Raw genomic sequence first — 20,240 nt, forward strand, 5'->3', positions numbered from 1 at the left:
AGTCGATGGTCCCTAATTCCAAGGAATTTACTAAAGGGGACATTACAGTCTGCTTCATTTTTGGAATATCCTAGTTTGGAGAGATAACTATCTATCCTTCCGTACCATGCCCTGGGAGCTTGCTTAAGGCCGTAGAGAGCTTTTTTTAGTCTACACACATAGAGATTTCTATCATGTGTAGCAAAGCCTTTAGGTTGTTCTATATATACTTCTTCCTCAATAACACTATTAAAAAATGCGGTCTTCACGTCCATTTGGTGTATCTTCCACCCTTTGGAATTTGCAGTGGCAATGATGGTTCTTACAGAAGTATATCGGACAATTGGAGCAAATGTCTCTTCATAATCAATTCCAGCCTTTTGAGAGAACCCCTTGGCAACGAATTTGACTTTGTGTTTTTTAATACTACCATCTGGTGCATATTTGATTTTGAATAACCACTTTGATGAGACAACTGATTTGTCTTTTGTTCTAGGTACAATGTCCCAGACATCATTTTTTAAGATAGATTGGTATTCCTCAATCATTGCATCTTTCCAAGCTTGGCATGTTAAAGCCTCTTCAACATTTGATGGTTCAGATTTTGTAAGTTCAGTCATGAGTGCAACATAGCATGATTGACTTCTTGTTTTCTTATTCTCTTTGAAGATTTCATTTGGTTCCACATTATTTTCTTCAATCATTTTTCTTGCCCATAGTGGTCTTTTCTTGTTGTTAGGATTTTCAGCATTCTCGAAATTAGTTGATTGAAGTTCATGATTTTCTATGCTATTCTCCCTTTGATTTTCAATTGTAGGATTTTCATCTGATTCTGCGGTTAGATCATCTTTTGCACTTAGAGATAGTTTATAAGCAACATCTTCTTCAAATTTGACATCTCTACTGATTTCAATAGATCTTCGTCTTGGAATATAGAGTCTGTATCCTTTAGTGGTTTCACTGTAGCCAACAAATATGCCTTTCTTCCCGGAGGGTTCTAGTTTGGTTTCTTTTCTTTAGTAACGTGAATATACACGTGGCAACCAAAGATACTTAGATGGCTTAAATCTGGTTTATTTTCTGTAAAGGCTTCTTCAAGGGTTATATTCTCTAGGATTGAATGAGGGCACTATTTTGAATGTACACAGTTGTATTTGACGCTTCAGCCCAAAATGAGATATGTAGATTTTGATCATGCATCATGGCTTTAGTAGCTTCGATGATGGTTCTGTTTTTTCTTTCTGCAACTCCATTTTGTTGAGGATTATAAGGTACAATACACTCCCTCTTAATCCCAACAGAAATGCAGAATTCTTTAAAAATTTTAGAGATATATTCACCCCTATTATCTGATCTTAGAGTCTTTATTTTCTTCCCAGTTTGATTTTCCACTAGGGCCTTAAATTCTTTAAATTTCAATAACACTTCATTTGATTCTTTGAGTTTTATGAAATAGATCCAAGTTTTCCTAGAGTAATTATCAACAAATATCACGTAATACAAGAATCCCCCTAGTGAGAGTTTGATTTTCCACTAGGGCCTTAAATTCTTTAAATTTCAATAACACTTCATTTGATTCTTTGAGTTTTATGAAATAGATCCAAGTTTTCCTAGAGTAATCATCAACAAATATCACGTAATACAAGAATCCCCCTAGTGAGGGTAATGACATTGGACCACACAAATTAGTGTGGACAAGTTCTAGCACAACTTTTGATTTGTGTGCACTTGAGGGAAAGGACCCTTTTGAGTTCTTCCCTAGAGCACATCCTTTACAAATTCCATCATGATCAAATTTCAAATTTTAGATTGGGTAATCTTGTGGTAATTTTTCCTATAGAAGGTAGGGCACTAAATCGAAGATGTCCTAATCTTCTATGCCAAATTTCATTAGAGTTTGATACTCCATGATTTAGTACTTGTTTTTGAGTATTACATAATTTGTATAAACTACCATCTCTAGATCCTATAGGAATAGCATTCTTTATGTTAGAGTTTTTAGGCCAAAGTAGAATTTTATCTTCATGGAAGGTGACATGATATCCTTGATAAGCTAGTCCTGAAACAGAGACCAAATTCCTTTTGATACCTGGTACAAAGAGAACATCGTTCAATTGTAATGTAACTCCTGTTCTTAATTGAATTGAGCAGGTCCCAATTCCTTTCACTGGATAGGTAGAATTGTCTCCTATTGTAACTTCTTCAGTTGAGTGGCCTTCAAAGGTTTCGAATTGATCTCTAAAACTAGTTATGTGTTGAGATGCTCCACTGTCGATTATCCACATATGTTTGTTTGAGTTTAGTTCGCTTGATAAGGCTAAGAAAAATGAGTGTGTCCAAATTTATCACACTTGTAGCATTGAATCTTGGAGAAGTCTTTGCTTTTGTGATTATTTCCTCTCTTCCGTTTGAACTTCCTTTTCTTCCCTTTGTTGCTTGTGTTAGCATGTAGTGCTTGAATTTCTCCCCCTTTGTTTGGACCCAATCCTCTTGTGATTAGTCGAGATTCTTCTTGAGTACAATCATTCTTGAGTTGATTGAATTTTGGTAGTGTCAGACAAGCACTAATTCCTTGAATAAAGGATTCCCAACTGGATGGTAATCCCTTAAGTGCTATTAGAGATAGCTCCATATCATCTATATTATTCTTAATAGTTGACAATTGGTCTTTTAATTCTGAAATCCTCATGAAATAGGATGTGATTGTTTCTCCTTTGTTCATGTAGATATGCATTAATTGTTGTTTTAAAGTGAGCAATCTGCTTGCATTATTTATTTCATATGAGTTTTGAATGGTCTTGAACATATCATAAGCTGTAGTTAGTTTGAGATGGTTGGGAGAATGCGATCTTTAACAACATCAATTATGATTTTCTTAGCCTTGTTGTTGTGTCTTTTCCAGGTTGTTTTCTCTGGCTCGTCTTCGGGTATCTTAGTATCTTCTTCTATGTATGCATCTAGTTCGTGTTCTTGAAGAATTGCTGTTATTCGAATTCTCCATGAGACAAAGTTGGATGCGCCTTCGACTCTATCCTCCACTCTAACATTGTTCACCATGATTGTTTTTCCTTTGATTCTGAGTGCAAGTCTGAATTTCTTTAGAAAAGAGGTGTCACTATTTTATTATTTCTCTACCAACGTGGCTCTGATACCATGTTAAGGAATTTAGATCAAAGATAGAGAATACAATAGTCTGGTAATATGTAGTGAGGATAGACTTTAATAAGATCACTGCAATGAATATGTTTTACCTCTGATGTGTATATATATATATATAACTCTAACTATTAATCTTCTATGATAATATCCACAACTTGCTGGTTCGTGAAACTGCCACGGTTATTGGTTTTAGTTCACAACAAGTGTCGATGCCTATAAATAAAAGGATGAAGAGTCATGTCCACGTAGGGGCATGACTTCTACGTGGCTTATGCCATGTAGAGTCATGACCCTATGGGGACATGACCCTTCGTTCAATGTCCTTATATATTACTTGCTTCAATCCGAATGAAGCTATATCCTTAACAGAAAGCCCTATTGTATATTGAATCCCACCCTCCTGAAGAGGACGGGGAAACTATTATTGCGTCATGCTCCTAAATCAACCTACTTAGCCAATCTTCAGCCTTTGAATAGAGATTTATCTGCATTATTCTATTTGTCGTATCCTTTGTTCCTTGTTCACATTCAACTGACCTTATGTCAAGAGCTCTAAGTGTATTTGGCTCAGTACTATTCACATCAATATTTTTCTACAAGCTTCTAAGAATCTAACATGAGCTAGATAATTTTCACTCCCTAGAATGAAGTTGGAAAGGGAAGGGCTCTTTTCAGCAAACATCACTTAGACATTTTTGATAGGGGGCAGTGTTTAAGGACTTAGCTAACCAAATCACTCTTCTCATTATTAGTCAAATTGACAAAGATGCAGCTTAAAATCATTCTTTAAATCAATCAAATGTGACCAAGAATGAAGCATGATAGTTGTAGATTAGTATACATAGGTTTCAGATAGTTCTGAGGTGATTTGGACACCTTGGAGTCAAATGTAGCCAAAAAACTGAAAACAAAAAGAAAAATAGTGGAAAACAGGGACAATTCTGCAAATGACATGATTGTGGCATGAGTTGATGGTTGTGGAACTGCTAGATGCAAACTGTGGAAAAGAAGACCAGATTCAGTAGATGGTGGTTGCAGAACTAGCCTGGAAGGTTTGGTTGTATTTGGCAGATTTGCCCTATGCTAGCTATCTAACAGTTTTGTCAAAAGGAGCTGAACAGTTAAGGGACAGATAGTGAATGGCATCCTTTCTGTTGGCATTTGGGCTTTTGTTTTCACATTTCGCTGTTGTAATTGGTAAAATTACTGCAACAGCTCATTGAAAAGGGGAGAATCTGCAAGCAATCTAGTTGAGTCTAGTGGAAAAAATCAGTTAGTTCTTCTTGGTTGAGTGCTTAGAGAGTTGAATGTAGTAGAGTAGTGTGTTTCTTAGTGAATTATTGAGCATTGCAAGTGTTAGGATTTTGTTTTGCCGGGTGGTTATAAGGCCTTGAGAAAGTGTTGAGAACTTATAAGTGCAGTAGAGATAATGGCTAGATAAGGTTGATTTCCTTAAAACTTTTGCAGTTTCTGCTGGTATATGATTCTCTAGGATATTCTCATGTTTGTGCCCAGTTTCTTGTAATCTGTTAGTTCTTTTTTGTTCATTACATGTTTTCAGATATCTTGTTGAGCTCTTATTCATTTCATTTCTTTCACAATTTTTGATTGTTTGCTAAGCAAAGAGAAGAAAGCAATTATGTCAGTTGAGATTTGCATTGGTGAATTATAATGGACCATATACAAATTAAGGATCAAATTGGTACTAGAGCAGATGAAGAAACAAAATTCCTCAATTTGGAAAGCATTTCTCTATTTATAGGAAAGTGTGTTTTTGTTGGAGAAGACTATGGAAGCACTCATGAGAAAGCTAAGCTGAGAAAAGAGCAGCCCAAGTGATCCATAATCTAGTGTTCTTATTCCAATTTCTAATGTTCACAACAGACCCCAATCCTTCCCTGATGCAACTTGATTGCACGAGTTTCTGTTTCTCATTTGGAAATAAGGTGAAACAGTCACCACACTTAAATCTTCAAGCATATAACAAGTATTAAAGTATATAAATATAGACAAAGAGCATCAACAAAACTACTAATACTTGCATGAATGAACATAAAAGTAGACAAGAATGAGTAATACTTGTATTCTTATTTAGCTCATCATTGCACTATCTTTCAGCTCTATAGAAAAGACAACTCATAAGGAAGTCTCATAGAATAGTAGAGAAAGAGAAGTCATAGTTGGAGAGAAGGATGATAATTCTATTATGGTAGTAGCAAACTACATATTAAAATTTTACCATATAATGAAATGAAGGAGAATCAATGTCAAAATGATAAAGAGTCAGAAGACTTAAGACAATGAGAGACTTTTTCAAAAGTTTGATGGGACGAGAACAATCAAAGAAGAATGCTTGTATATTTGAATTTGACAAGCATGTGTTGGCAAAAGAATAAAAAAATTATAGAGGAAATTTGGACGGTTATGTTTGACTTCACATATTAAGGAGGTCCTATTAATTTATTAATGACATAAAAACATGAATGAAAGAATAACAAACATCCCTTTACCATCAGTATAAGAGGGCAAGAGTTATTGAAATAGGGAGAACAAGGCCATTGATGTCAAGATGAGGAACTACGAGGGATACCTACAAAAGAAACCTAAGCATGAAAAGGAGCAAATTGCATCAAGGACCAAGAGAGTTAAGGTGTCATATGAGCAATCCAAATCAATTGTGAATAATAGCAATAGAGAGGAGTATATCATCTTGAAGGCAATAAAAGAGGACAGCTTCAATGAGAGTAACACTTGGAAAGAGATAGATCATGTATAGAAGGTCTTAAAGAAAGTAAGAAAAAAGTTCACATACAAGAGGATAGCACAAAGATGAAAGATAATTATTCAGTTGCAGCGATCAGAAAACTAGAGGAAGAGAAGGAAGGTAAGAAGACTATATAAAAGATATCAAAGGATGATTTTCATCTAGCAGCCATGGATAGAGGAAGAAGAGTTGAACATGAATGAGAAAGTGATGGGATAGCTAATCAAAGTTCCTAACTTGTGAAACTCAAGGAAATGATCTAAATTCTTTTGATCAACTATAGAAGAAGCAAGTCACCCAAGAAAGAGGAGTATTAGAGCAAGGGGGAGCATTAGAAAATCTCTGACAAGGGGCGGGGGGATGAATCAGTATTTCAGAACTTTTCAAAACTATACATGCATGACGCCACATAAAGCATAAAGTGAACAACCATTAGGACACAAACACAAACATTTCTCATGGAAAAACCTTTTGGTTAAAAAACCATGGCATCAAATATCTTTATTAAATTATGGGCACCGACCCAACAAGGAGCACCAACTCTTTTAACTACAATCTATACCAGTGAAGCACCCACTCCACTAATTAGGCACCAACCCAACTCCTTGAGCACCAACTCTGAAAAACATAATGATGATCTAAAACAGAAGAAAAAATAGATTGTTCTTGTAGCTGTCTTCAGATGATTCCAATGACTTAATTTGCTGATGGAAGATTTTACCGATGCTGATAAAATATCAAGAAATAAAGTCACAGTGATAATCAGATGATGAAAATAAGATTTCTGCACTCAGACTGATATGTTTAGAAGCAGTTATAGAATGTGATGAATTCTCCTATCCATCTCAAAAGCTTAACAAAAGCTTGTTAAACTAGTAATCGATTTTTTATACTCCTCTGAAAGCTTCATTCTATATTTTGTAAGAACAGCCATGATCCAATTTTTTATGCATTTCAGCAACCTGTAAAAAAACCACCCTACTAAAAAAACTCCAACATAGAGAATATACCCCACGTCCACCTCAGAAACGGTTCTATAGTCTCTGCAAACAAAAATGACAGATAAAAGAAAATTGCTGAGTGGTCCACGCAGTTTTCATCTTCAGAACACAGTTTTAGTAAAGAAAACACAATAAGATAATAAATTTCAAAAAATATCTCACGAAGAATCTCTGCACTCTAAAGCATAAAGGGATATTATGGAAGTTGCTCCAAATAAAGTCAAATTCGATCCACGAATTTGTCTGAATTAAATCATTTTTTTGTGGATTTTGATATGCTTCTACCAAGAAACGACACATCACAATACCACAATATACCCAAATTTTTTTTTTTGAAGCCGCTGGACCTTATTAGTAGAAATACACTAAATATAGCGTATCTATTTGAGTCTCACGATGGTGATTAAGAAAGATTCAAGGGATGACATTGCATAAAATTTTTCTAAGGAATTGACAAGTAGGCACCCACATTGCTTAATAAGACACACAAGTAGGTGAAGTAGACAGGTAGCTACCTCAATTACATCAAGCACATCAAGTTTCTCAAGCAGACAACCAGGCAGCTCAACCAAAAACTCTATTGCTCAAAGTAAACCAACGACATCAATGACAAAATGTTCAACAATCTCCCCCCTTTGTCATTGATGGCAACACCATCTAAAACCACACTGAAACAAAAACTTCTTTGAAATAAAGCTGCTCCCCCTAACTTATTATTCCCCCTTTGACATCAATGACTGAAACCAACCTACACAACTGAAATGGGGCTGAAAGAATATAACATTGAAGACTCCCTTGAGACAATACATCACTTCAATGATAGAGTGAAATCACTCCTAACTTTTCCCTAAAAAATTCAAATGTTTCCTTTGGTAGAGGCTTAGTAAACAAATCTGCATTGTGCTCTTTAATAGACACATATTCCAACTTAGCTTCCTGATTACTAACTTGTTCTCTCAGAAAATGATACTTAATAGGATATGTTTAGTCCTAAAGTGCATAATAGGATTCTTAGAAATATTAATAGCACTCGTATTATCACAAAATATAGAGATATGATGGTTAAATTCTACTTGAATATCTCTCATTGTTTGCTTCATCCAAAGAACTTGTGTACAACGAGACACTGCTGCAATATACTCCGCTTTAGCTGTAGACAAAGAAATAGAAGCCGTCTTTTTACTCAACCACGAAATAAGACAGCCACCAAGGAAGAAAGCACCTCCACTTGTGCTCTTCCTATCATCAACTGAGCCACCCCAATTTGCATCTGTATAGGTTGTGAGTGAAATCATTACCTTTAGGATACCAAAGCCCATAGTCCATAGTACCTTTGAGATACTTGAGAATTCTTTTAATTGTGTCAACATGAGTCTCTTTAGGAGTAGCTTGGAATCTAGCAACATATCCTATAGCTTGCATTATATCTGGTCTAGTAGTTGCATACAACAAACTTCCTATCATAGATTTGTAAAGTGTTTGATTAGCATTTGAAGACTCATCATGCTTATTAAGTTTACAACCAATCACCATAGGAGTGCTTACAAGATTACAATCTTCTATCTTAAACCTTTTAAGCATTTCTCTAATGTAATTTGTTTGAGAAATAAAGATACATTCCTTAGATTGATGAATTTGCAGCCCAAGAAAGAAGGATAATTCTCCCAACATAGACATTTCAAAGTCCATCTTCATGTTGGTAGCAAAAATCTTGCACATCTATTCACATCCGCTAACAAATATTAGATCATCAATATGAACAACTACAATCAGCAAATGTTTACCTTCCTCTTTCACATACAAGTTGCTGTCCACTATGCCTCTTTTGAATCCCTATTGTTGTAAATAACAGTCCAGCCTATCATACCAAGCACGTGGTGCTTGTTTGAGGCCATAAAGAGCCCTTTTCAGCTTGCACACATAATCCTGATTTGCTGATAATACAAATCCATCAGGTTGTTCTTCATGAACTTCTTTATTTAGATATCCATTCAAAAAGGTAGATTTGACATCCATTTGAAATACTTTAAACCTTTAAAGGAAGCGAAGGCTAAAAACATTCTGATTGCTTCTAGACATGTTACAGGAGCAAAAGTTTCATCGAAATCAATACCTTCTACCTGAGCATATCCTTTACATACAAGCTTTGCCTTGTTTCTCACAACTTGACCATCCTCAAACTTGTTCTTGAAGACCCATTTTGTGTCAATCACATTCTTGTCCTTAGGCTTTGGGACAATTTCCCAAGTTCCACTCTTCTGAATCTGATGTAGTTCTTCCTTCATAGCAGGTACCCAAGACTTGTTATTTTCTGCCTCTTCATAACTTTTTGGTTCAATCATGGATAGCAAAGAAATATCTTCATCCTCAGTAGTTCACATTCCTTCGTGTTGCTCTAGGTCTGCCCTCTTGCAAAATCTGATTGATTGGATGATTCTTTTCAACAAATTTTGAAGAAGTCTTAAGTGATGTTTTGATTGTAGTCCTATTTTGATCATGTGAAGGTGTATGTCCAGCTGTTATATCCACTATACCAAACTGATTATCTGCTGCTTCACCTTCTAGATGTGCATCAATTCCTTCATTATGACTATTTTCAGACATATTTCCAGCATTGTTACTTACCGTTGAATCAGTATTTTAGGTTTTTTCAAAACTATACATGCATGAAACCACATAAAGTGAACAACCATTAAGACACAAACACAAGCATTTCTCGTGGAAAACCCTTTCGAGTAAAAAACCACGGCATCAAATATCTTTATCAAATTATGGGCACCAACCCAACAAGAAGAGCACCAACTCTTTTAAGTACAATCTATACTAGGGAAGCACCCACTCTACTAATTAGGCACCAACCCAACTCCTTGAGCACCAACTCTGAAAAATAGAATGATGATCTGACAAAGAAGAAAAAGTAGATTTTTCTTGTAGTTGTCTTCAGATGATTCCAATGACTTAATTTGCTGATGGAAGCTTTTACCAATGCTGATAAAATATTAATAAATAAATCCACAGTGATAATCAGATGATGAAAATAATGTTTCTGCACTCAGACTGATACGAGTGCTTAGAAGCAGCTGTAGAATGTGATGAATTCTCCTATTCGTCTTAAAAGCTTAACAAAAACTTGTTAAACCAGTAATCGATTTTTTAATTTCTCCTCTGAAAGCTGCATTCTATATTTTGTAAGAACAAGTGTGATCCAATTTTTCATACATTTCAGCAACCTGTAAAAAAACCACCCTACTAAAAGAAAACTCCCAACATAGAGAATAAACCCCGCGTCCACCTCAGAAATAGTTCTACTTCAGAAACGGCTCCATAATCTTTGGGAACATAACTGACAGATAAAAGAAAATTGCTGAGTGGTCCATGTATTTTTCATCTTCAGAACACATGGTTTTAGTAAAGAAAACATGATAAGACAATAAATTTCAATAAAATTCTCATTAAGAATCTTTGCACTCTAAAGCATAAAGAGATATTATGGAAGCCACTCCAAATAAAGCCCTATTCGACCCACGATTTTGTCTAAATTAAATCATTTTTTGTGGATTTCGATATGCTTCTGCCAAGAAACAACACATCACCATACCACGATTTGCCAATTTTTTTTTTTTTGAAGCCGTCGGACCTTATTAGTAGAAATGCACTAAATATAGCGTATGTATTGGAGTCTCATGGCAGTGATAAATTAAGATTGAAATGCCAGCTGTAGCCTTCAAACAAACATAAAAGGGTTGGCTTCTTCAATAAGCTCCCAAAAACATTAGACATGCTACGATTGAATTATATTAATAGCTGGTTTGACTATTCAAGGGATGACATGGCATAAAATCTGACTAAGCAGCTGACAAATGGACAAGTAGGCACCCACACTGCTTATTCAGACACACAAGCAGGTGAGGTAGACGGGTAGCTACCTCAAGCAGACAACTAGGCAGCTTAACCAAAAACTCTATTGCTCAGAGTAAACCAATGACATCAATGACAAAACGTTCAACATATTCTTGTTGCATTTGATGTGAGTATACAATTAGATGTTTCTCATGATCCATTCATGCACAAAAGTTTTCAAACATCCCTTTGCTGTTGATGTCAAAGGGGGAGAGATATAGAATAGGGGAGAGTTAGAGAAAAGAGAGAATTATTTTGCCATCAATGACAAGGGGGGAGATTGTTGGAAATGTTGTCATTGATGTCAAGGGTATAGATGATTCAAAGTTCTCATTGATGTCAAAGTATATGGGCATTGATTAAGGAAAAACATTGTCATTGATGTCATGATGATTCTTGTTGAGGATTTGGGTAACTGTGTGTTGGGGCCATAATGGTAACTTAGGTTTGGCTGATAGAAATGATCGATTCACTTTAGAAGAGATGGGTGCAATAATTGGAGAGAAATTCAGCATGGTTGATTGTGGATGGCATCACTCCATTGCAGTTTCAGATGCGGGTAATCTGTACACATAACTAATGGACAGTGATTATCATGGGAGAAGTTAATTTTATGATCATGATTTATCAATATATATGTTCAAAGACATATATTAATTAAGTTATATAAGACAAAATTTATAAAAGACAAAAGCTATATAAGACATTCTCTCATTCAACTTTGTCTCATTCAAAATGAAGAAGAGGCACGATTCAGATTTGAACTTATAAAAGACAAATACTGAATAAGACAAAACCATCCCTCATATAAGACAATTAGTTTTATCTTATATGCAAGAGAAAGGTCGATTTAAATAATCACCCAAGTTAAAGTGTTTTAAAATGGTATCAATTGGTATGGTTTAAAGGCTCTAATTAAAGTGGAGCGATTCATTATGAAAAGACAATGACTCTGTGAAAGGATATGTGAGAGAACTTATAGATTAGTAAAAACTAAAATGTCTAAAAGGTAGCAATTAGAGTTGGATGAAAAGAAAGCATTTACAACTTAATGAAGGCAGTGATTTGTTTAAAACAATTAATATTCCAAAGGCAGCGGTAATTAGTGAAGAGGTGTGATTTGTTTTCAAAGGTTGTACTTATAATGCTTTATAAAATTTGTCTCTTTGTTGAGAGATGCCTTCCTTCATAGAGGCAAGAAGATATAAAAAGAGAAGTGAATGAGATGTGTGGAAATACAATTATATATCAGTTCAAATAAAAGTAAATTTAAAGCAGTCTAGAATAAATTTTGTGGAAGAAAAATAGATATGAATGGAGAAAAGAATAAACGATAAATCAATCAAACATTAGCAGATTTCTGAAGCATAACAGCAAAAGAATAAATGGGATGTATGAAGATTTGAATAGGGATAAATGCAATATCATTCTAGTAGATTTTGCAAAGGGAAGAGTGTGGAGATTTGAAGATAAATCAGGTATACACCAGTATATATATAGTATGTGCTTTTAGATTTAGAGCAGATCAAGAGAGCAGAAGTGTATGTGAAGTCATTTAATGATAATTACCTCAATTCAAGCAGACCAAGAGCAGAAATGTTTAAAGCGGATTTTAGTATGAAGATGATACATCTCATATAATCATATGCGTAAAGGAAGAATTATGTTATGCATCATTGAGAGGCATATTTGAGAGAGAATTATATGCAGATCTAAAAAGAAGAGTATGAGAAAATGGATTGCAGATTTGATGAGAAGCATATGAGAAGATACATTACAGATTTAATAAGAAGAGTATGAGAAGATAGATTTCAGATTTAGTAAGAAGTATATAATAAATTTAAATGAGAAGATTGAGATCATAGTCTTGGCAGAGTTTGATCACTTTAAAGCAGATTTGAGAAGGAGATTATAACAGTTTGAAGAAAAAGAGTTATAGCAAAATTTGTGGAGAAAAAGATTATCCATCATCCACTGTAGAAGCAACATCGATAAAGTGGAAATTTGAATGAGGGGATGGTGCCTCTAATGGACTAGTGCTCGCGGATTGAATGAGGGGTTGGTGCCTCTAGTGGACAAGTGCTCATGAATTGAATCAAGGGTTGGGGCCTCTAGTAGGTCGAGCCTATGAAATTTGTAATAAATTATTACATTAGCAAGTAATTTGCCGTGGTTTTCTCCCTTAAGGGTTTCTGTGTAAATATTGTGTTCTTCTCATGTGGCATGATTATTTAAATTGAGTAAATGATGCTATTGTGATTGATTAAAGTTTATCCATTAAAATGTTTTTTGTGGGCTGTTCTGTATCTGTAAACATTCATCGTTTATATTGCATTTTTTTGTTGTTGGCATTACCCTATGAATTTGTCTTCCATCCCTTTTTTGTGCCCTACTTTGTGCATAATTGTTAACTTTGTTTTGTTTTCGCCAAGGACAAGGAACAAATTTTGCTAAAAGTTCTGTTATGCTAGTGATTTGCTAAAAGTTTGACTATTTGAGAAATCATTTCAAAGCTAAGGCTCTTGGGTTTGCCCTTAGATCACTAAAAATAGGTTTTGAAGGGGCCCCAAAACCCTTTACAAAGGAGATTCTAAAAGATTTAGAATCAACAAAGAAAAATTCAGAAGAAATGTTGTCATAAAATTGAAACATTGAGTTAGCAGACAACCAAAAGACAAGAGGCTCCCAGAGCCAGAACCTAGAATGCAATGTCCCTACTAGTTAGAGATGACTATCCTGCAAAACAAACTGTTAGAATGCAACAAATATATATGTAACTAATCTAATTTGCAATTAAACTTTAATTATTTAATTAAAACTAATCTCAATTTTTATTTAATAAAAAGGATACGAGTGCAGTACTGGGACATGTCCTTAGGTGGCTGTGAAGCTCGCCTTCTTGGAACCATCTTGGTTCCAAGCCATACCAGGAAATCGAGGGATAATTCAATTCCTGTCTTGGATGTAACATCTTATATCCAAGCCTACCAAGGAAGACCATCATATATGATCAATTCCTTGCCTTGGATGATGCATCTCATCATCCAAATATACCAGAGAGGATTGGCCAGATCCGTCTCTTCTTGGATGAGCTTTTGTCACCCATGCCATAACATATATGCATATCCATACTCAGTATATACTGCCTACTAGGGCTTATCATAATCCCTGAATTAGGCTAAGGGAATTTCCTCCCAATAGCCTCCATCATATAACCACATTATTCACATAACATTCTACAATTCATTTTCATTTTTCAATCCATAATTTATGCCTACATTTACATGATCCTACATATATATAAATATTCTGCATACATACCTATATTCATTGCTACATACACATGAGATAATATCACTATCCTACTATAGCTCTGTTAAAGGAATTGGTATATATTTATGTATGACGGAATATTCAGTAATATATATGTGTGTGTGTGGCACACACGTCCACACACATATATACCCCTGTGGCCGGTAAATACCGCTTACCTGTTCGCAGTCCGCAGTTGCCGTTTTTCCCGTCGTCACGTCTTCGTCACTTCCCTTTTATATCCCTCAATATGAGGGAGAGGTCACACCTCTTCATCATGTATGCCCTTTGGCAAGAGATACACTCTTTCACCATTAGCACCCTTTGAAGGAGTGCAACTCTACATTAATTCTGCCCTTTGAAGGGATGCAAACTTTCACAAACAGATCTGCATTTCCATCCCCCCATGTTTTTCCCTCAAATGAGGTTCTCTTCTCCCTTTTATATCTCATGTTTGAGGGAGTCGCAACTTTTAATTTCATGCCTTTTTACTATTCATTAAACTTAACTAAATTATAATTATTTTATTTTAATTTTTATTCTTTTATATTTTAATTTTATTATTAGTATTTATTATTAAATCTTGCTTCAAAATGGGGACATTGCATATCTACAACTTATTCTTCTTGAACTAATTAACTTAGGAGTTCTTTCTGATTATACTCTAGTTTTATTTGTCTAACCAAACATTAATTTAATATATATGTATATCTGTCATACATACTGCGGTCTATATTAATATTACTAGATTGTCGTATTAGACTCCAGGTTGCTTATAGCAGAGATGTTCTAATCCAATTCTTTCCACGTAATTATTTACGCACAACCTCCATAATTGTATTCATCGTAATTCTTTCATCGACTATCAATGGCTTGATGCTAGTGTTGACTCCTCATTACTGAGTCGGGGGTTGGCTAATATCAATCTGTGATACTTGCAGTATGGTCTGTAGGGAGTACGAAGCCTCCATGTGGGTTATCCGTTGCGGAGATGGCACTTATTACTAGCTTCTCCCTTGCTATCCCTTGATGAGGTTTTTCTCCTCTCCCCCGCTCCCCCTGTTCTTGGAATCATCGTGACTTCCCCATTATATCCTGTAATTTAGGGAGATTGCGCCTTTTCATATTAGAGGAGACACAACTCCTACTAATCGATCCTCCTCATAACTAAATCGGCTTATACTAACGATATCGATTAGTGTTAGCACCATCTTTATTACTAATTGCTATTATCAGTGATGCTAAATGATCTGATATAGTTGTATTATTCCATTAACTTGTGACCATTGATTAATTCCCATGCTGGTAACTAATCAATATCCTATCTCTTCATGAAGGTAATTATTTCTTCTTTAATTTGATAACTAATAGTTAACCTTCGATATTTAATAAATTTTAAATAATCATTCATTGGTAAGTATTATATTAATTAATAATAATAATTGCTTCATTTCATATGTATATATAACAATTAAGGAGGTTACATGACATAGAACAAGAGTTGTAACAAGAACAACCAATAGCTAGCCAAAAACTAGCCCATCAGGATTTACCTTTAACTTTGCCCTTGTGGGAACGAAGAGCCATATCAAAAGAGGGCAAAGAACGCTTAGATTTCTTTCCCTGAATAGTGATCCAACCCTCTTCCACATGCACATCCTTACTTTGCCAATCCACAGAACCACCCTCAACCTAAGAGAGAAAACCAACAACACCTACCAACACAATGTCAGAATCTCTCCCAGTGGACAAGTCATTATCACCCAATACACAGGGAATGGACGCCTGAAGGCCATTCCCTCTAATAATAGGGGACTCAACCTGAGTCTCCTTTTGAGGCTTGCAACACGCATTAGCACCAGCAGCCCCAACAAGAGTCTTCATAGCAGCCCGAGGAGAAGCAATAACACAGTGAGAATCCAACACAGCCTCCTAAGAAACCACATGTTGCTCAGCTTTTTTATCGACTGTATAGTGCTGAATTAATGCACCTTTCCACCACGAAGCCGCCAAAGTTTTTTGTTAATATTAAATATTAAGTATTATTAACTTATAAATTTGTTTATAACTATATTAATATGTAATTTATAATTTTATTAATATTTATTACATGAGTTTGTAATGTATTAAGTTTAATATCATTTATTATTGATAGTAATTTTATCTATGTTTAGTATCACTATTTTTATTAGTATTCGAATTTAATAAGTGTAATATTTATTATCAATAAAATTATAATATTGAAGTATTAAATAACTAGTATACCTATCTTTAGAGGAATATAGGTAAAGTACAGCGAAAGGTATCATATTTGTTCATTATTCCAATTAAAAAATAGTTATATTATTATTTTGAAATTAATATTAAATCATTATTGTATTATAATTTTATAATTAATATTAAATTATATTTTTTTGATAATTAATATTAAATTTTTATCAAGATATGATTATATATTATGTTTTATTATATTCTTATAATTTTTTTATATTTCCATTAAACTCTTTACAAAAGAAAAAAGCATTTAGTACCAAATTATTATTATTATTATATTTTTAGATTTCTATTAAAATCTTGACAAAATAAAAAAATCTATTAAGATTGTATTATTATTATATTTTTATTATATATTCTCATTCTTAACCTTATCCGTGAGAAACAAGTGGATTTTATGTAGGGACACTTTCAATCCCCCATAATTAATAATATAATTTCTAATCTACCAAATATTTCACTACTATTTTAGTATTTTACATATTTAAAACAATGTAGAATTTTTTGTTTTTATATATTTTTATCAAGAAATTAACATACTAGTTTGTAAATAAAAAAATATAAAGTTAAAAAAATAATATAAAAATATTTTTTGGCCCTTTTTTTATCAGCTTTTAAAAAATTTTAATCTCAAACATTTTTTGTGCATATTTGAACCACTTATATCTTGTCTTAAATGAGCATGCCTGGTATTACACAAAACACTTGGAAAAAATGTCATGATGTGAATCTTTGGTATGGACAAATACTATAGAGCTTGCTAATTAGAAAAGTATTAGTACATGCTAAAATATAAATGAAGAATTGGGGAAGTTATTAGCTGAGAATTATTGGATGAAAGAAGTAAATGACAGTGCTCAAGATTAGCTATACAAGGCTATGTGCTAACTGTTCGGAGCAAGGAAAGGGGAAGTCATGATAATATGAAATCATATATTGAAAATGACATAATTTTGTTTACAATAGAAATAAGAAATGGCAGAGAAAGATGATTGGCTATCTTAGAGATAGTGGTTAGATTGGTTGTAATTGTGTTGAATGATATACAAGTGGCTGTGTTAATGCTTATTTTGTTGACAATGGATGCGAAGAACATGGACTATTGCTCAATAAATAGCCTAAGTTCAGTCGTTGCTATGTATATGAATCAAAGTGGAAAATTGCAACTGACTATCAAGAAGCTTCTAAAATAATAGCCAAAACAGGTGCAAAAAGCTTGAGTTACTATCTGAAATGATGGCGAGTGGAAGCATTAGAATAGAATGTTTTTAGCATTTGTTGCAGTGCTCATGGTAGATAGTTTAGGTGTGGTGATACTGATGTTCTTACTGCTATTGATGCACTGCTAGTTTCTAATTGGCTTCTGACATGGATGGGTGGTTAATTTCTGGTTAGATTAGAAAAAGTATTAATGCCTCTGCTTGTAGAGTTGTCTTTCCTGCTTAGAGGGACTTCACTAATGCATTTTGTTTGGGGTTTTTCTTCCATTGATTCTTCTCAAATCTTCTTCAACTATTATTTAACAGGAAATTAGAGGCAATGTAGAACATGACAAATTTTTTGTTATTAGCGAGATTTATCCTTCTGTTTTCACCAATTTTCTATGGCAAACTATAGTTGATGCTTTCATCTCAGATTCATTGTTATTGCTTAAACTATTTTTATGGTTGAAGGCGATCTCTGCAGTAGCCATTTTATGCTTTTGGTTGTGGAATCTTAATGTGTGTTATGCAAGTAAATTATTTTTAACTCAAAATTAATTTGGTGAGTTGCATTGCACACTTAGTTTCATTGTTTTCCTTCAAACTTGAGAATGAGTTGCGTATTTCTGTTAGACATGTTTGGTATGTGTTAGAGTGTAGGAAGTAGAATTGTACTGATTATATGCCAAGTGAGTGGGTCATGTAGATTGCTTTGTTGCAATTAATTTTTCCTCTTGTTGAAATTACTTATTTTGCAGAGGCAGGAAGGCATACCACCTCGCATGTTTAAGACACTAATAGGTACTGGACACCCAGAGTTTTCAAGCACCAGACAACAGGTATATTAGTTTTTAACAATTTTAATATGTAAAATGAAATTCTTTTTTGTGTTAAACATATAAATTGTGTATTTGAAATTGGAAGATATCCCATGTTGATTCCAATCAAGGTTTTCTTTCCATGGCTTGTAAGTCAAGAAACACAAATTGTATGGATAATTAAAGTTAAACGTAAGATTACAGTGTTTACAAAGAAACAAACTGTCCTTGTGTTATGTAGGAAGAAATGGATGAGAAATGGCTAGGATATTCATTTTTATTGGGCCTTGATGTTTGGCTAGTATTCTCAATGTTTATTTTATTCTTCAATTCCTTTTTCATGCTCGCATTGCAGCATTCTTTATTTACATTTTTGTCAATTTAGCAAGTGAAGAGGGGAAAAATAGGAGAAAGGTTAGATGCATAAACAAAACATAAGACACAATGAAATGCTCAAAATCATGCAAAGTAACCTTGTTATACCTTTTCTTCTCTTCTTCCTCCGATTGAGCTTGAAGTGAATGAGATCCAAGAGATTTGCCATAAAGGCATTTCTTGCCTCCACACTTCTCAAGTACATGGGGAAGAGTTCCCCAAGTACCTTGGGAAGAGAAGAAGGAATATAAAATTCCTTGGGAGAGGATAAGGGAATTAAAAATTTCAAGATAATGGATTGTGTGAGGAGAATAAGTGGAGAAAGGAATTAAAACGTGCTATTGAAGAGGGGGCATGGGGAGATTCAAGGAATGTGACATTCCTTGAATGGACCAAAGTTGGTACATTTAAGGTTTGGAAGGTGAGATTGGAAGGCCATTTATGGCAAGTAGTTTACTCATGTGTAAGTGATTAGGAGGACCAATTAGGTGGGTTAATGAGGGATTAAGAGTGCAAGTGGGAATGTTAGGAGGATGGGACATGTGGAGACAAAATGAGTGGATGAATATTAAATTGGAGGAAACGATAAGCATGATTAGAGTAGATTAATTAGGCTAGATGATAGGATTAATCATGGTGATTTGTAGGAATCAGGGGATTAGTTAATTAATTGGAATTAATTAACAAATCAGGGTTTAAAAGTAATAATGGAAATTGACAAGATTTTAGAAGAATAAGGAATAATTAATTTTGATAAATTAATTATAAGGGCTATAGTGATAAAATTAATTAAATTTGATTTAATTAATTTTAAGAGGAAGAGGACTAATACAATTAATTTGATTCATTATATGTGAAAGGCTAAATTAGTAAATATTAATTTAATTAATTTTAGGTGTCTACAGTAAGAATTATAAAAAAGGTAGATTCTGTGTAGGGCTAGGAAAACATGTCTATCTATCCGTCAAGTCCTCTAATCAAGTCATTGACTATTGCTGTTGTTATACCAAAATATGGTTGTTGTGATACGAATTAACACTTGTCAATATTTGTGTTATGTATATCGGAAACTTTTGAAGTTGATTCCACAAGATTGATATTTGTGCTAAATATTTATACAATGACTATACTCTTATTATCAAGTTAAGTTGTTTAAGAACTGAAAAAATATTTGTCTCTATATGCCATGTGTTTCCATGTCTTTGGTCAATTAATTGATTGTTGCTATATATATGTAACTATGTTAACATATGGTTGATACCGACCTGTTTATGGACCAATATGGGTAATCCATCAAGAAACAATGAGAAGGCCAAATGGATAGCACCAGAGGAAGGATGGATTAAAATTAACTTCGATGGAGCTTCAAAAAAGAACCCGGGCCCATTAGGGGCAGTTTGTGTAGCAAGAGACTGGCAATGTAATATCCTGGCTTGGAGTGTACAAAGGCTTGATC

At 34.1% G+C, this 20,240-nt stretch overlaps 1 protein-coding gene across 2 annotated transcripts in view; it reads left to right on the plus strand.

The window, feature by feature from the left end:
* Positions 1 to 20,240, plus strand: part of LOC131048140 (ubiquitin carboxyl-terminal hydrolase 14) — a 145,799-nt gene that overhangs the window by 85,167 nt on the left and 40,392 nt on the right. For both annotated transcript variants that reach the window (XM_057982013.2, XM_057982012.2), the window contains one exon: positions 18,350 to 18,430. In XM_057982013.2, coding sequence (XP_057837996.2) covers positions 18,350 to 18,430 — 81 coding nt within the window. The remainder of the gene's footprint in view (positions 1 to 18,349; positions 18,431 to 20,240) is intronic.

Source organism: Cryptomeria japonica, chromosome 1 (assembly GCF_030272615.1).
Source record: "Cryptomeria japonica chromosome 1, Sugi_1.0, whole genome shotgun sequence".
Classification (NCBI taxonomy): Eukaryota; Viridiplantae; Streptophyta; class Pinopsida; order Cupressales; family Cupressaceae; genus Cryptomeria; species Cryptomeria japonica.